Consider the following 13,027-nt stretch of genomic DNA (forward strand, 5'->3'; position numbering starts at 1 on the left):
TATATATATATATATATATACACACACACACACATTTTTTTTCAAAACCCAGGTTCCAATTGTAACCATTCAATTTGACACTGATGCAATGATAATAATCTTGGATATTTGATAAAATCTACATAATTTAAATAAACTATCACTCTGAACTGAATTAGAAATATCCCAGGAGTCAAAATGTCTTTGCAGATATGTCAAATTGAATTTAACATAGTACCAATCAACTAGACATTGAATGCTATAGGCATACTGAAAAATCAGGTCATGACTGGAAAAAAGCCATTATGTTTATGTTTGTATAAATTGTACCGCCATCAAATACACGTGACCTTCAACTATAACCCCAAATTCGATCATTCTGGACAGTGAAGGAAAAACTCGGAACCTTTTAAGGCTGGAACTTAATTTATGCAATACTCAAGTGATATAGAAATTACACAACATTGTTTTACGTTGTGTAAACAAGAGAATTAATCCATTGCATTATTTCACTCACTTTTAGTTCCAACTCTGACTCAACATTTTTCAATTAATTGCATTTGTCCTTGTATCCCCTCAGAGTATTAGATTTTGAAATCGTTTGAGCCAAGAGTGTGTTAGATTTGTTTTTAGCCTGCTCAGCATTTTGATCGACATCATTCTGAAGGCTGGTGCACATCTCCATCAACACCTCCCTTTTCTTTTTCAGTTCTTCCAGCTCATCTTCCAAAGCTTTTCTCTTAAGTCTACGCATGGCACCCTCTCTCTTCCTCCTCTCTTCATCAAGGCAGATCCTGTATATGGTCCTGGCTGAGGCTACATTGTTAATTGCCGAAATCAGTTTATTTTTTAAGTATGGGGCAAGTCCACATTTTAAAATGTAGCTGGTTTTGTCCTTTCCACAGGTGAAAGATTTGTCTATTTGCGAATCAGGAAACATTCCCTGGAACAACTCAGAAACACCTTCATCTGATGCGTATGAGTGTTGCTGCACGCTGTGGTGTCTGAAACGTCTGCCTGCAGCGTCGCATTTGAACCAAAAGCTGCTAGAAGGTTGATCGATTTTCCTTCAGTAGTGGCTCAGCAGGAAGCGGTTGTCACTACAGCAGCAGTTGTGGTGTTTGTGGTGGTAGTAGTAGTTGCTGAAGAGGTTACTTTGTTGGACACGGCAAAGTAACTAGAGATAGATATTTGCTGTCTGTTCAAGATAAATTGGTAATATATTTTCAAAAATATCTATATTTTTTAATGCGTGTAGGAATAACATTTAATGCTTTTTAATGCCATTTAAGGCCTTAATTTTCACAAAATCCATTTCATTACTTTCAAATCCATCAATGCTCACAACCCATATGCTGGTGAAACATAAAATTTCAAGCAGTTGAGTTAAGACAAGAGTGACTTACAGTTTGTCTGGTTGTCAGCCTGCTGCCGTTTCCTGATGTCTGTGTGATGTCACTATAAGGCTGCATCCAGAAGGATGCAAGAGCACATGACTTGGACTCTGATGAAAGAACAAGCAAAGGCCATTTCTTACATGTTCAACAGCCTTTCAGTTTTGTCATTAGGGCTGAAACGATTAGTCGATGTTATCGACAATGTCAACAATAAAAAGTTGTCAACAAAAATTTTCATTTTCGAATAGTCGTTTGATGTAATTTAACATAACATGATCACAATAAACTCTAATGATGATGCGCAAGAGCAGCACTGCAGCTCGTGCCTGCTTGAGGAGAGGAAGAATTATACAGATCACAGTCCAGATGCATTCTAAACTTTCCAAACAGCTCCAGCTTGAGTAGATCGCAAAGTATAAGGTAATTATACAAAAATACCAAATAAGTAAATACAGAAGCACTCTCGTTGTGGAATAAGTGGAGTCTGAGCTCTTTAAACTAAACACCCCGGTGTTACATCTTAAATGCAGTTATATTTACATGTTATAGTTTTATTAAAGTTAAAATAATATGAAAGCAGGTCATGTAATTAATTACAAATTACATTTGGCATTTCTCTGTGCGGTCAGCGCCTCTTAAATGAGTTGAGCGAATGTCCCGATCTAAGGGAGAGATACCGAAACTGCATCCGGCAGACACTGTCACGGGGACGCTCGTCCCTCGACGTGCACGCTTAATGCAGCTAGATTAGAACCCAATGACCCGTGACTTATAGAATCATAATATAAGTCACTGTGCATTTCTTATCATGAAGAAAATGGGTAATAAGCAGCTTTATTAATAAGAGAGCTTTTAAAGATTGATTGAAGTGAACAAAAAGGTTAGAGAGGGTAGTCTTCGCCCCATTATATTACACTGCAACAATATACGTTTATGATTTGTTTTGGCTTGTTTTCCAATATAAATATCTAAAACTAATTTAAAACAATGTAAAAAAAATTAGCAACTATTCTGCAGAATAATTTTTTTTTATTTATCTGAGAATGTTGAATGTAATATTAAAATTACAAATATTTAAAAATATCTAAAAATCCTTTGCAAAGATGCATTCACCTGAGAAGCAGCATATATTTATATTTGCTTTTAGAGAATAGATCTTGAATAGAAGTATATTTTGTCTTTACTGCACACGCAGAAGTATGAAAAAGTACACATATACAAAATATAAGATATTTAAACTTATGCATCTTAAATATAATTGTATGTTGCTCCTCAAGTAAATGTATCTTGTTTTAAGGATTTTTAGACCATTTTAAAATGGAAAACAAGACAAACACTTTAACAATATATATTTTTAATTTCTTTACTGAATTAAACTTAATAAAAAGTATTTTTTTTTACCATTATTTCAGTGAATGTCATTCAGAGGTATTTTTAAAAGATGATTTTGTCCTCTTTAGTGTTAGAAAGCACTTTTAAGACAACCTTTTAAGTCGGTGCACAAGCTGAATAATCGGTTAAGAGCTAATGATTAATCATCGCAATAATCGCAGAATAATCATTCGATTAAATGATTATCAAAATAATTGTTAGTTGCAGCCCTATTTGTCATGCTAGAATAGGTTACATTTTTCATATTTGACAAGAAAAATCTTTACCACTCTGACCAGACTGCTTCAGTTTTCCCATGGCAGCTGCAAGAGATGACTTCTGGCACTCAAAGGGAATTACAGACAGAATTTTCCCATGAGGTATGTACAGCTTCCCATAATAACACCACAACTGTAAAAGGGGGAAACACTGTGTTAGTCTCATGACAGGATTAAACAGACAAACTTTCTGAGAGGTTAAAACGAAGCACACCTGGCTATAGATCCATCCTGCCATCTCCTTACTGGCCTGAAGAGTTTGGAAATGCATGTTCCAGATGCTCAGATAATCTACAGGTGACAAAATAACCTGTCTGATTGTTGTAATGTTCATTGTGATTGGTCTGAAAGACCACTAGGCCTATTTAGCATCTCAATAAAGCATAAAATTGAAGGCTGACACTTCATGACTTTTCCTAATTTTGAGACGAGAATCTAAAAATTATAAATAATCCTAAAAACAAATATTTTGAAAACATATATTTCATCTGTCCTTCATTAAAAATTGTATATTCCTTTTACGTTTGGGCTCTCACAGGCCGCAAACATATTAAATATGAGCAAGATTTTCTTTTTCCTGGAGTTAAATTGACTCAAAACAAAAACAACACTACTACACTCGCAATGTCGCATTTCTGGAAAAAAAAAAAAACATGTTCTTGTGAAACAAGAAGGTTAAAGATTGTATAATATCTATCACATAACCTTTATTTGGGTTAGAGGAATGGTTTACCAAAAAATTTTATTTTTCATCCACGTGTCATTTCAAACCTGTTCAAAAATATGGAGCACAAACAAAAATATTCTGAGGAATGTCTGAACTGTCTTTTTTTTGTTCGTTTCAAATGGGGCCAATAAGGATCAAAACTTTCAAGCTCCAAAAAGGATATAAATGATAGGATTAAAGTTATCTAAACAACTCGAATGGAATATTCAAAGTCTTCTGAAGCGCTGCGATAGGTTTGGGTCAGAAAGACCACAATTGAAGTCCTTATTCATTAAAAATCTTGACATCTGCCCTAGCTCTCTTTTGCACACGAGATAAGCAGCCTCACACTTAAACCATTTCCATTTTAGGGATTGAGGAAAAGCACACCACTTTGAAAAAAGATCTAAAGCAACTTAATTTGAAGCTGAATTTCGGTTTTAAAACTATTTTAGTGCTCCCGGTGTATCAGACACAGAACAAACATTTAAGTTAACCACTACAGTGTTTCATTTGGAACTGATATTCGAACTTAAATGGCCAAAAGCTTGCGACAGCTTACCTATACAGGAAAAAGTGTCGCCAGTACTAACGCAACCACAGTGCAGCAAGTTGCCTGGTAAGAGAACAGACATGGACACGAAGGATCAACTTCTTGCTGCTCTAAAAGAGGACATCTCTGCTCAGGTCAAAGTTAAAGAGTGTCCTTGCTGACGAGTTAAAAACGAGCTACAATCCGTTAAGATGGAGGTTTTCAACAGTATAGCGCTACATAGCTCAGACCCGGACAAGATGAAAAAGGACAGTGACCGATGTGGAACACAGACCGTATGTTCAGACGAGGTAACTAACCTGCAGAGTACTGTTTGCAGGCTTGAGGCAGAGGTGTCTGGACTACAAGATAAATGCCATGACATGGTGTCGAAAGAGGTAGTCAAATATCTGCATTTTGAATGTACCAGAGGGGGTCGGTTCAAGCTCTCCATCCTCGGTCTCGAAGTTGCTTAGAGAAGTGTTCGGCATGGACAAAGACGTGATTGCTAACAGATTGCAGTCTTCAACCAAAGAAACCCAATGGCAAAACCCTGTGCTATTGTTGCAGTCATATTATTATCATCAGGACTGTGTCCAAATTCAACGCAAGGCCAGACAGGTGGGTGGCACTTTGAAATATGGGCAAACTACGATCTCTGTTTTTCCTGACTATCTCCCAAGTGTAGCCCATGCCAGTTCCACATTCAACAAAATAAAGGGACTGTTGAAAGATCGCCAAGGCATCTGCTACAGTGTTTTCCATCCTGCCAAGTTCCGTATTCTATAGTGTCACTGAAAAAGACTTCCATGACTCAGTGGAAGCGATTAACTATGTTAAGTCGAACAGTATCTAAAATAACAGTACCCACAGTTCTAATGACGAATGCTTGAACTGATGCTAGGTAATGAATGAACTTTTGTATTATGGGTGTATCCCGTTCTTAGGTGAGTGATAAACGATAAGATCTAGACACTTATAAAGATTGGAAACATAAAGCAGACTCTCTCATTATAGTTTGTTTTATTATTTGCACAGTTTATGTAATACTTTAGTTTTCATATGTATACCTGATGAATCATTAGCTTAATGTCATAAATGAGCACCATTTTTAATTGGTTTAATGATTACAGTAGAGAAACCCGTTAGGCTATTGACCTCCACTACAAGCAAAACATTTTGCCAATGAACTAGCTCGAATTTTACTCCGTCTCAAAAATAATTTACATCTTGCTCATTACATCCAAATATGTGACATACAGTTCCATCTCATCCTCAAAAAAGATAAAAATCCTTCCAAATGTGGTTCCTTTTTTCCCCCCATTTCTCCCCTCAATGTTGATATAGCAAGTTACTTGCTAAAAATGCTTGCTTGGAGCTTCCTTCTCAGGTATCAGATGACCAGACAAGATTAATTAAAAACAGGCAGTTATTTTATAACATCTGCTTTTTAATATTCTTTACAGTCCCATTCATCCAATTCTGTAGAGGCATTATTATCTTTAGATGCTGAAAAAGCTTTCGATCGGGTGAAGTGTGATTACCTTTTTTATAACCTGAAACAATCTGTCCGTGGTCAAAAATATGTGCATTGGATTGAGGTCCTGTACCTGTGGCAGCAGTCCACTCAAGTAGTAATCTGTCCTATTTTCCTCTGCCTTGTGATTCTAGGCAAGGCTGTCCCTTGAAACCCCTTCTCTTTGCCTTGACAATAGAACCACTAGCCAAAGCACTGCGCAGTGAGATTGCTATTAAGGACATACAGAGAGTGGGCACTGAACAAAAAGTTTCACATTATGCTGATGATATGCTTGTATACCTGACTGATCCTTTAATAAACTTAGAGATTGCTTGACCTGCTGGAGTCCTTTAACAGAATATCAGGATATAACATTAATGTACAGCTAATGCCTACAAATTTAACAACCCAATTGGCAGCACTCTATAACCCTAAATAAATGAAAAAAATAACCCTAAATGGCTGAAACTTCAATATGCATCCTGAAGTCACACCTCTTTACATGCGATAGTTTGCTCTAAAATTCCTCACTAGGAGCCCGTCAAGGTAATCTGAAATCTGTCCCTATAGTCGGAAATAACATGTTTATACCTTCTATTTTTGATGGTGCTTTTAGAATTTGGGTTAAAAATGGGCTTAATACATATGAAGACCTTTATGTGGATGGTATTTTGCCTCTTTTGAATATCTATAATGAAGGTTTATATTCCTCGATCACATTTTTATTTTTTTTAGACATATGTAACTTGAGATTTTGTTTTTTTTATTCTGCCTGCTTTCAATCATTACCACCCAATTCTCTCAGATAATTTCCAAAAAAAATTTTTTAGGAGACTATTGGTATAATGTTCTCTTGTTGGTTTAGATTACCTTAAACCTCTGACCTAATTAAGACAGCAGTGGGAGGAGGACTTAACATGAGCTGTGGCAGGACATCCTCAAGAGAATACACTCCTCTTCAGTGTGTCTGATACATTCAATTATCCAGTTCGAAATGTTTCATCATCTGCAATGGCCTAAAGTAAAATTGGCTAGAATTAAACCAGATGTTGACAATGTGTGTGACTGATGTAGAACAGAACCAAGCACTCTCTTGCATAGGTTCTGGTCATGTTAACAATTATCTGTTTTCTGGCAATCAATTTTTTTCCTTTTTCTCAGAGGTTTTGGAATTGTGTGTTGAGCCTTCTCCCATTATGGCACAGGGCTCTACAGTGAGAGTATTTCAATCGCATTTGCCCCTAAAAATAGATATGTGCAAACTGGAAAAATTATTTACGAGCACAGTGTGCGATTAAAGATTACAAACGTAACCCCCTTTTAAGATATTTGTTTAAAAATTACAAAACCCACATTCCACAAGCAGAGTTTTCTGTGATGACGCGGTCCAGTCAGAGAGAGAAAGGTGAACAATGGAAAAAAGTAGCGGTATAGGCGACATCGCATTTTATTTTAAGCTAAAAAAAAAGAGATGAGGAGAAAGAGGAATTTGGCGAGGGGGATTCGCAAGGTTTAACTAATGAAGTCTCTTCACAAGGTTTACCGGAGACGGCTAACGTTAGGGATGCTGAGAGCAAAGCTACCGTGACCACAGCTGTCACTTCAACGTCCACTGTAGCTGTGGAGGGAGAACATATAGATTCAATGCAAATAGTCTCAAAATGTTCCCATGGCTAGAGTTCGAAAACAACGTCATGTTCTGCAAATATTGTAAAGGGCAGAAACAGGTGAGCATCTCGTCCTTCGTGTCAGGAAACCCGCATCTGAAATATTGATGGGTCATTTGCGAACGAGTCAGCTCTTGTAGGTGAACGTTGGGAGCCGGCTCGCATATAAGAATCTATATATACAAATATAAAAAAAATTAAGATATGAATAATCAAAAGATTTAAAAATAACGAAAAAAACAAATGAAATAATATAGGCCTAAATGCTCAACCGCACACATTAGTTCTGACTGTCCGCTCAGACTAAAAGCCTCACCTGTTGTTCCTGTCAATCAGACACGCAGTGTCAACCAATGAACCAAAGATGCGTGAGGGAAGGCGGAGCCAACTTACGCCCGTTTCACACATACTCCGTGTACAGTGCGGTACATATGAGGTGCATATACGGTACAGGAGCAGCACGCGCTATAGTGCTTTCACATATGCTGCGTTTGCAGTGCGCTACTGATCCGCAGTTTCTGTGTGCCACAAAATCAAAAATGTGCAAGGAATTTTTATTTTAAATCAAAACATTAACTTTGAGATTGTTTAAGGCATTGAAACAGTATGAAAATTAAATTTTAATCATTGTGATTCTTTGTTTTACATGTAGTTCGAGTTGAAGAAAAGCTATAGCGCTATATCTGTTGCTAAGAAGGAGAAGAATGAGACGCATTTGCGTTCACTGTCTTTTTTTTTGGGTAAAAAAAAAATCATATATGATGGCATTTTGCAACTTTTGGGACTATAAATCATACTTTTTTGTTTTTCTTGACCGTGTAATTTAGTAACTGTAGAACACATTAACTGTAATTATGCGTATGATGAAATTATTACAGTTTCTTGACAATCTATGTCTATTTTAATGTGAACAATGCGCTGCCACTTTAATTCAGTGCGGTGCAGCACAGCAAAACTAGACTCTGTCCGTAAACCATCTCTGCACTGCTGTATACGCACCGCAACTGGAACGGATCGACGGACTGCATCCGCGTGCAGTGTAAAAGCTCTAACCTGTTAACATGGGTACGGAAAAAAATACGCACGCAAACGGAGTATGTATGAAACGGGCGTTATGTTGTTCAGATTGTATTTGAATTGTTACATTTATATGCACTTTGTTTATATACATTGAAATGTTATACTTTAAATGCACTGCATACCATGCAGTTTGCGTAGGGCAAACTCCCTAGGGGGGCACCATCTTACCCTAGGATGGCACCAGAATGTCCACCGGCTGCCCTTACTTGTTCGCTATACATTATTCAAGGACCCAAAAGCAGTTGAGGAACACAGACAATCGCTTCACGCTCATATCACGTGTAGGGCATCAATTTGGCCAGCGGTGGCCCTGTCTATTATGCTGTTCAGACTGTATTCGTTTTGAATGGTTAGATTTATATGCACTTTGTTTATATACAATAAGTTATACTTTAAATGCAAATGTTTAATAGTATTATTTTTCTTAACAAATCAATGCATTTTTAAATAAATTGTGGTTAAGGTAGAGTGTAATTACATTTAATAATTTAATTCGAATTGTTTTAACAAATTTATATGGGTTTGAAGGGGATGAGGGTGTGTTTGTTTTTTTTTTGTTTTTTTATACATTGATCTCTGGGACCACAAACAAAGTATAGTCCAATCTCAAAATCACTTAAGGGTTAGTGAATAAATTAAATTATTAAAAAAAAGGGCTGGATGCAGTTCAAGAGAACGTGAAGATGATTTGATGTGTGTGTACGGTGTCACCTTCGCTAGCTCCAGCGGAAGGGTGGGGAAATCGAACCACAGCAAGATGAGCCTCGTCAAGCACAACAGCTGCACCCGACATTTGTTCTCCCTGCCCGACAGGCAAACTGAGACGCAGGAAGCGAGGCAGAGCCTGGACACCCTGAGCTCCATTAGCTGAACTTCTGAGTGGCAGCACACTCTCACACAAGTTACCGTTTGAGTCTGAGCCAGAGAGAAGAAACTGAATTGCCATTAGTACAAAAATGCCAGTGGGGATGGGGAGGTAGGATAAATGGAAAGAGACTTACACAAGTGAAACAGGTGTATGTTGCCATTCCTGGATGCAGCAGAGAAACTGAGAGGTGCAGAGAGACTGGGTTCAGTCTCAAACCTGTGTTTCACCAGAGTGTTGGGGTTAAATCTCTGAGCATACAGGAAGTACTCTCCTCTCTAAAATACAAATGCAGAGAAAACATTATTATACTTATTTTACAGACTGGATTTAAAGATTTATCAAGTTTCAAATACTAAAAATGAATTTCAGAGAACCTGCTCTGTGCTGAACAAAACAACATTCTGTTGCTCTGCCTTAATGAGAGTACTCCATCTGAGGAAGAGAGAGAGAAGATGGAGAGAATATATGAAACCTTACACAAGTTGATAAGTACAACTTAACACTACCAAAAATGGTCACCACCCTATTTGTAAAACTGAAACCTATCATAGAACACTGTTATACAAGACTAATTTCTTTATATTTAAATTAATATGATTTTATTCCAGCATCAAATTACAAGTATTTTCAAATCTTCAGAACACCCTTACTAACATTGATCATAAGTAAACAGAATTTTTCATTCAAACTGTGGCAGTTGTAGATAGTTAAGTTTTAAAATGTGTTTAGGCTATTATTTTAAATAAGAAATTTCACCATAGAAGTACAGTCCCAAATTAGTAAAGTGGTTTACTCATGAATATTATGTAGTAACTAGCCCTATAGAAATAAGGTGGCAAGCTAGTTTGATTTTCCACAATACCTTGAAGTATATGAATCGGTTAAATTCAGAAGTTTCTAGATGCTAAGATGATCAAAAAAAAATACAAACATGAAACGCAACTACCGTAATTTCCGGACTATTGAGCGCACCTGAATATAAGCCGCATCCACTGATTTTTAAATAAAATATTATTTTGAACATAAATAAGCCGCACCTGTCTATAAGCCGCAGGTGCCTACCGGTACATTGAAACAAATGAACTTTACTCAGGCTTTAACGAAACACGGCTTGTAACAAAAATAAATAGGCTTTAACGAAACACGGCGTGGCAGCGGAGCGTGGTCAAGTGCCCGTCCGGAGAGAAAAGCGGTAAGGGGCTTACACCTGAGCTAAATTATGTCTAACACCGGTGTCTAATTTCAGTAAGCATGGGGAGAGCGGCATAAAAAGGCAGCAGCCACAGAGCTGAGAGAGTGACACACGTCAGTCTAGTGTTGGCGCATAGAATTGAGAAACTTTATAAAATTGATTGTAAACATTGCTGTGGCCATTAAAAGCCTTACCTGGAACGTCAAGTGCCCTGCTGAAAACTGTCACACTGGTGCCCGCGTGACAGTTTTCCCAAGAAGGACACGTGAAGCAGGGCACTTGAAATTAGACACCGGTGTTAGACATAATTTAGCGCAGGTGTAAGCGCCCTTACAACTTTTCTCTCCCGGACGGGCGCTTGGCCATGCCCCCGCTGCCACACACGGCTTGTAATAAAACATTTGCAGTAAATAGTAGCCTACCAAGAAAGTCATTGGTCACTATCTTCCTCGTCCTGTGCACTGAAACCACTGAAGTCATCTCCTTCGGTGTCGGAGTTGAATAGCCTCAGATTTAGTTGTGTTTTTGCACTGAGTCAATTCCTCACGCTGCTGTTTCCAACGTCTTATCATCGACTCATTAAGACCAAGCTCCCGTGCAGCAGCTCTATTTCCTTTTCCAACAGCCAGCTCAATCGCCTTCAACTTGAAAGCAGCATCATATGCGTTTCTCCATGTCTTTGCCATGGTGAGGGTGACAAAATTACTACCGTAATCAGAATGATGGGAAGTTTGAGCCTTCGATTTAATCTAAACAGTAAACAAAAAAAGTTGTTTTGACCTTAACCCGTTCGGCAATTTCATTGGTGTAATGAAAGCTTCACGCCGCCAAAAAACTGAGCACGTCACAGAATGTTTTTTTTAATTTTTTTAATAAAATTTGAAAGCGGGAAAAATCCATATATTAGCCGCGTCATTGTATAAGCCGCGAGGTTCAAAGCATGGGAAAAAAGTTGCGGCTTATAGTCCGGAAATTACGGTATATATTTTATAGATTAGTTACACTCAGTAATTTTGTCCTCATTAAAAAAGTTTAGTAGTTAAAAGACATTAATTGTAAATTTGCAATATATGAAAGAAATTATGACCACTCACATTAAAATGAAGACTCCAGTCATATTAGTAACCTTATAAAATGTGGTTTGATTCTACATGGAGGGGGTCCGCACATGGGGGCTGCCATGTTAGAATTACATGACCAACCGAATACTACTCAATCTCAGTAATCATACTGTTATATGACACTTTCACTCATTGATTGAAGTAATCATGGCTAACTGTGAATACTAAATTTCTACAATGGCATCTGAAACTGAAAACTCTTGATTTTATATGATGCTCCATCCAAGCCGCTAGGTGTCAGTGTAAATCAAAGATGACAAGTTACCCAGTGCCCCTTAATTGAAAAAAAAACCCACCAAAATCTACATGTATGTGAATGGCCGTGCACATCAGCCACCACCAAAGACCATTTTCAATACAGCAAAAACCTTGAAAAGGCAGAAGATGGATTTCCACCCAATAATTTTATACACATTTTTAAATTGTGAATTAGAAATCCTGAAAGGAATAGACTTTTAAAATTCACTTAATTTAAATGCGATAGGCAGAGGTGGATTTTCGCATTAGTTAAAATGCACATTAAGGTGTAGGAAACAGTTTATTAGCAAAACGATGATGAGTTTTTACCATTTTTAAGAGTATGGAATAGCTTGATATGACTGGCCCAATGAAAGATCCGACCATGGCACACAATTCTTCAAACATAGCCCTCGACATTCTAAAAGTGTTTAACCCACAGCTGGTCAATAAAGTGGGTCCTCACTATCAGTCAGAACAGTTTTGAGTGCAGGCGCTCCCAGGCATGCGGAGGCCAGTGTCACAGCCAATTTCAGTTCTCCTATCAGAAATTAGACTTATTCTGCAGCGTCTCATAGCAGCATTTAATAGACTGTGGTACAATTGCTCCTATCCTGCAAATAAATCTCTCCCCGAAGCAATGAGGTCATTCAGCTGCTCCAACATAACCAGGGGCTCATTAACGCACAGGCTTACGCAGGCTGAATCCCAGGGCCACAACTCTCATGGTGGGCCCTTTTGCGGTGACAGACAGGCTGGTTTGAGTATTTCAGTAACCGTTGATCTCCTGGGATTTTCACACACAACAGACTATACAATTTACTCCAAATGGTGTAAAAAAAAAAAAAAAAAAAAAAAAAAACATCCAGTGAGGGGAAAGGCCTTGTTGATGAGAGGGGTCAACAGAGAATGGCCAGACTGGCTCGAACTGACAAAGTCTACAGTAACTCAGATAACCACTCTGTACAATTGTGGTGAGAAGAATAGTATCTCAGTATGCTATTGGGATGTGGGTTGGTGCTGTTTTGGCAGAACAAGGGGGACCTACACAATATTAGACACATGGTTTTAATGTATTAA

The 13,027-nt window shown here is 37.8% G+C and overlaps 1 protein-coding gene across 2 annotated transcripts in view; it reads right to left on the reverse strand.

Annotated features, from left to right (window-relative positions):
- The window catches only part of nol11 (nucleolar protein 11), a 104,096-nt gene that overhangs the window by 20,169 nt on the left and 70,900 nt on the right, over positions 1 to 13,027 (reverse strand). The window contains exons 5-10 of one of the 2 annotated variants that reach the window (XM_052130073.1): positions 9,772 to 9,829; positions 9,531 to 9,672; positions 9,241 to 9,444; positions 3,240 to 3,316; positions 3,044 to 3,158; positions 1,386 to 1,483 (exon numbers count right to left, since the gene is read on the reverse strand). In XM_052130073.1, coding sequence (XP_051986033.1) covers positions 1,386 to 1,483; positions 3,044 to 3,158; positions 3,240 to 3,316; positions 9,241 to 9,444; positions 9,531 to 9,672; positions 9,772 to 9,829 — 694 coding nt within the window. Of the gene's footprint in view, positions 1 to 1,385; positions 1,484 to 3,034; positions 3,159 to 3,239; positions 3,317 to 9,240; positions 9,445 to 9,530; positions 9,673 to 9,771; positions 9,830 to 13,027 lie in introns of both variants that reach the window. The other variant, XM_052130072.1, reaches the window with a different exon arrangement.

This window comes from Xyrauchen texanus, chromosome 7, assembly GCF_025860055.1.
Source record: "Xyrauchen texanus isolate HMW12.3.18 chromosome 7, RBS_HiC_50CHRs, whole genome shotgun sequence".
NCBI lineage: Eukaryota > Metazoa > Chordata > Actinopteri > Cypriniformes > Catostomidae > Xyrauchen > Xyrauchen texanus.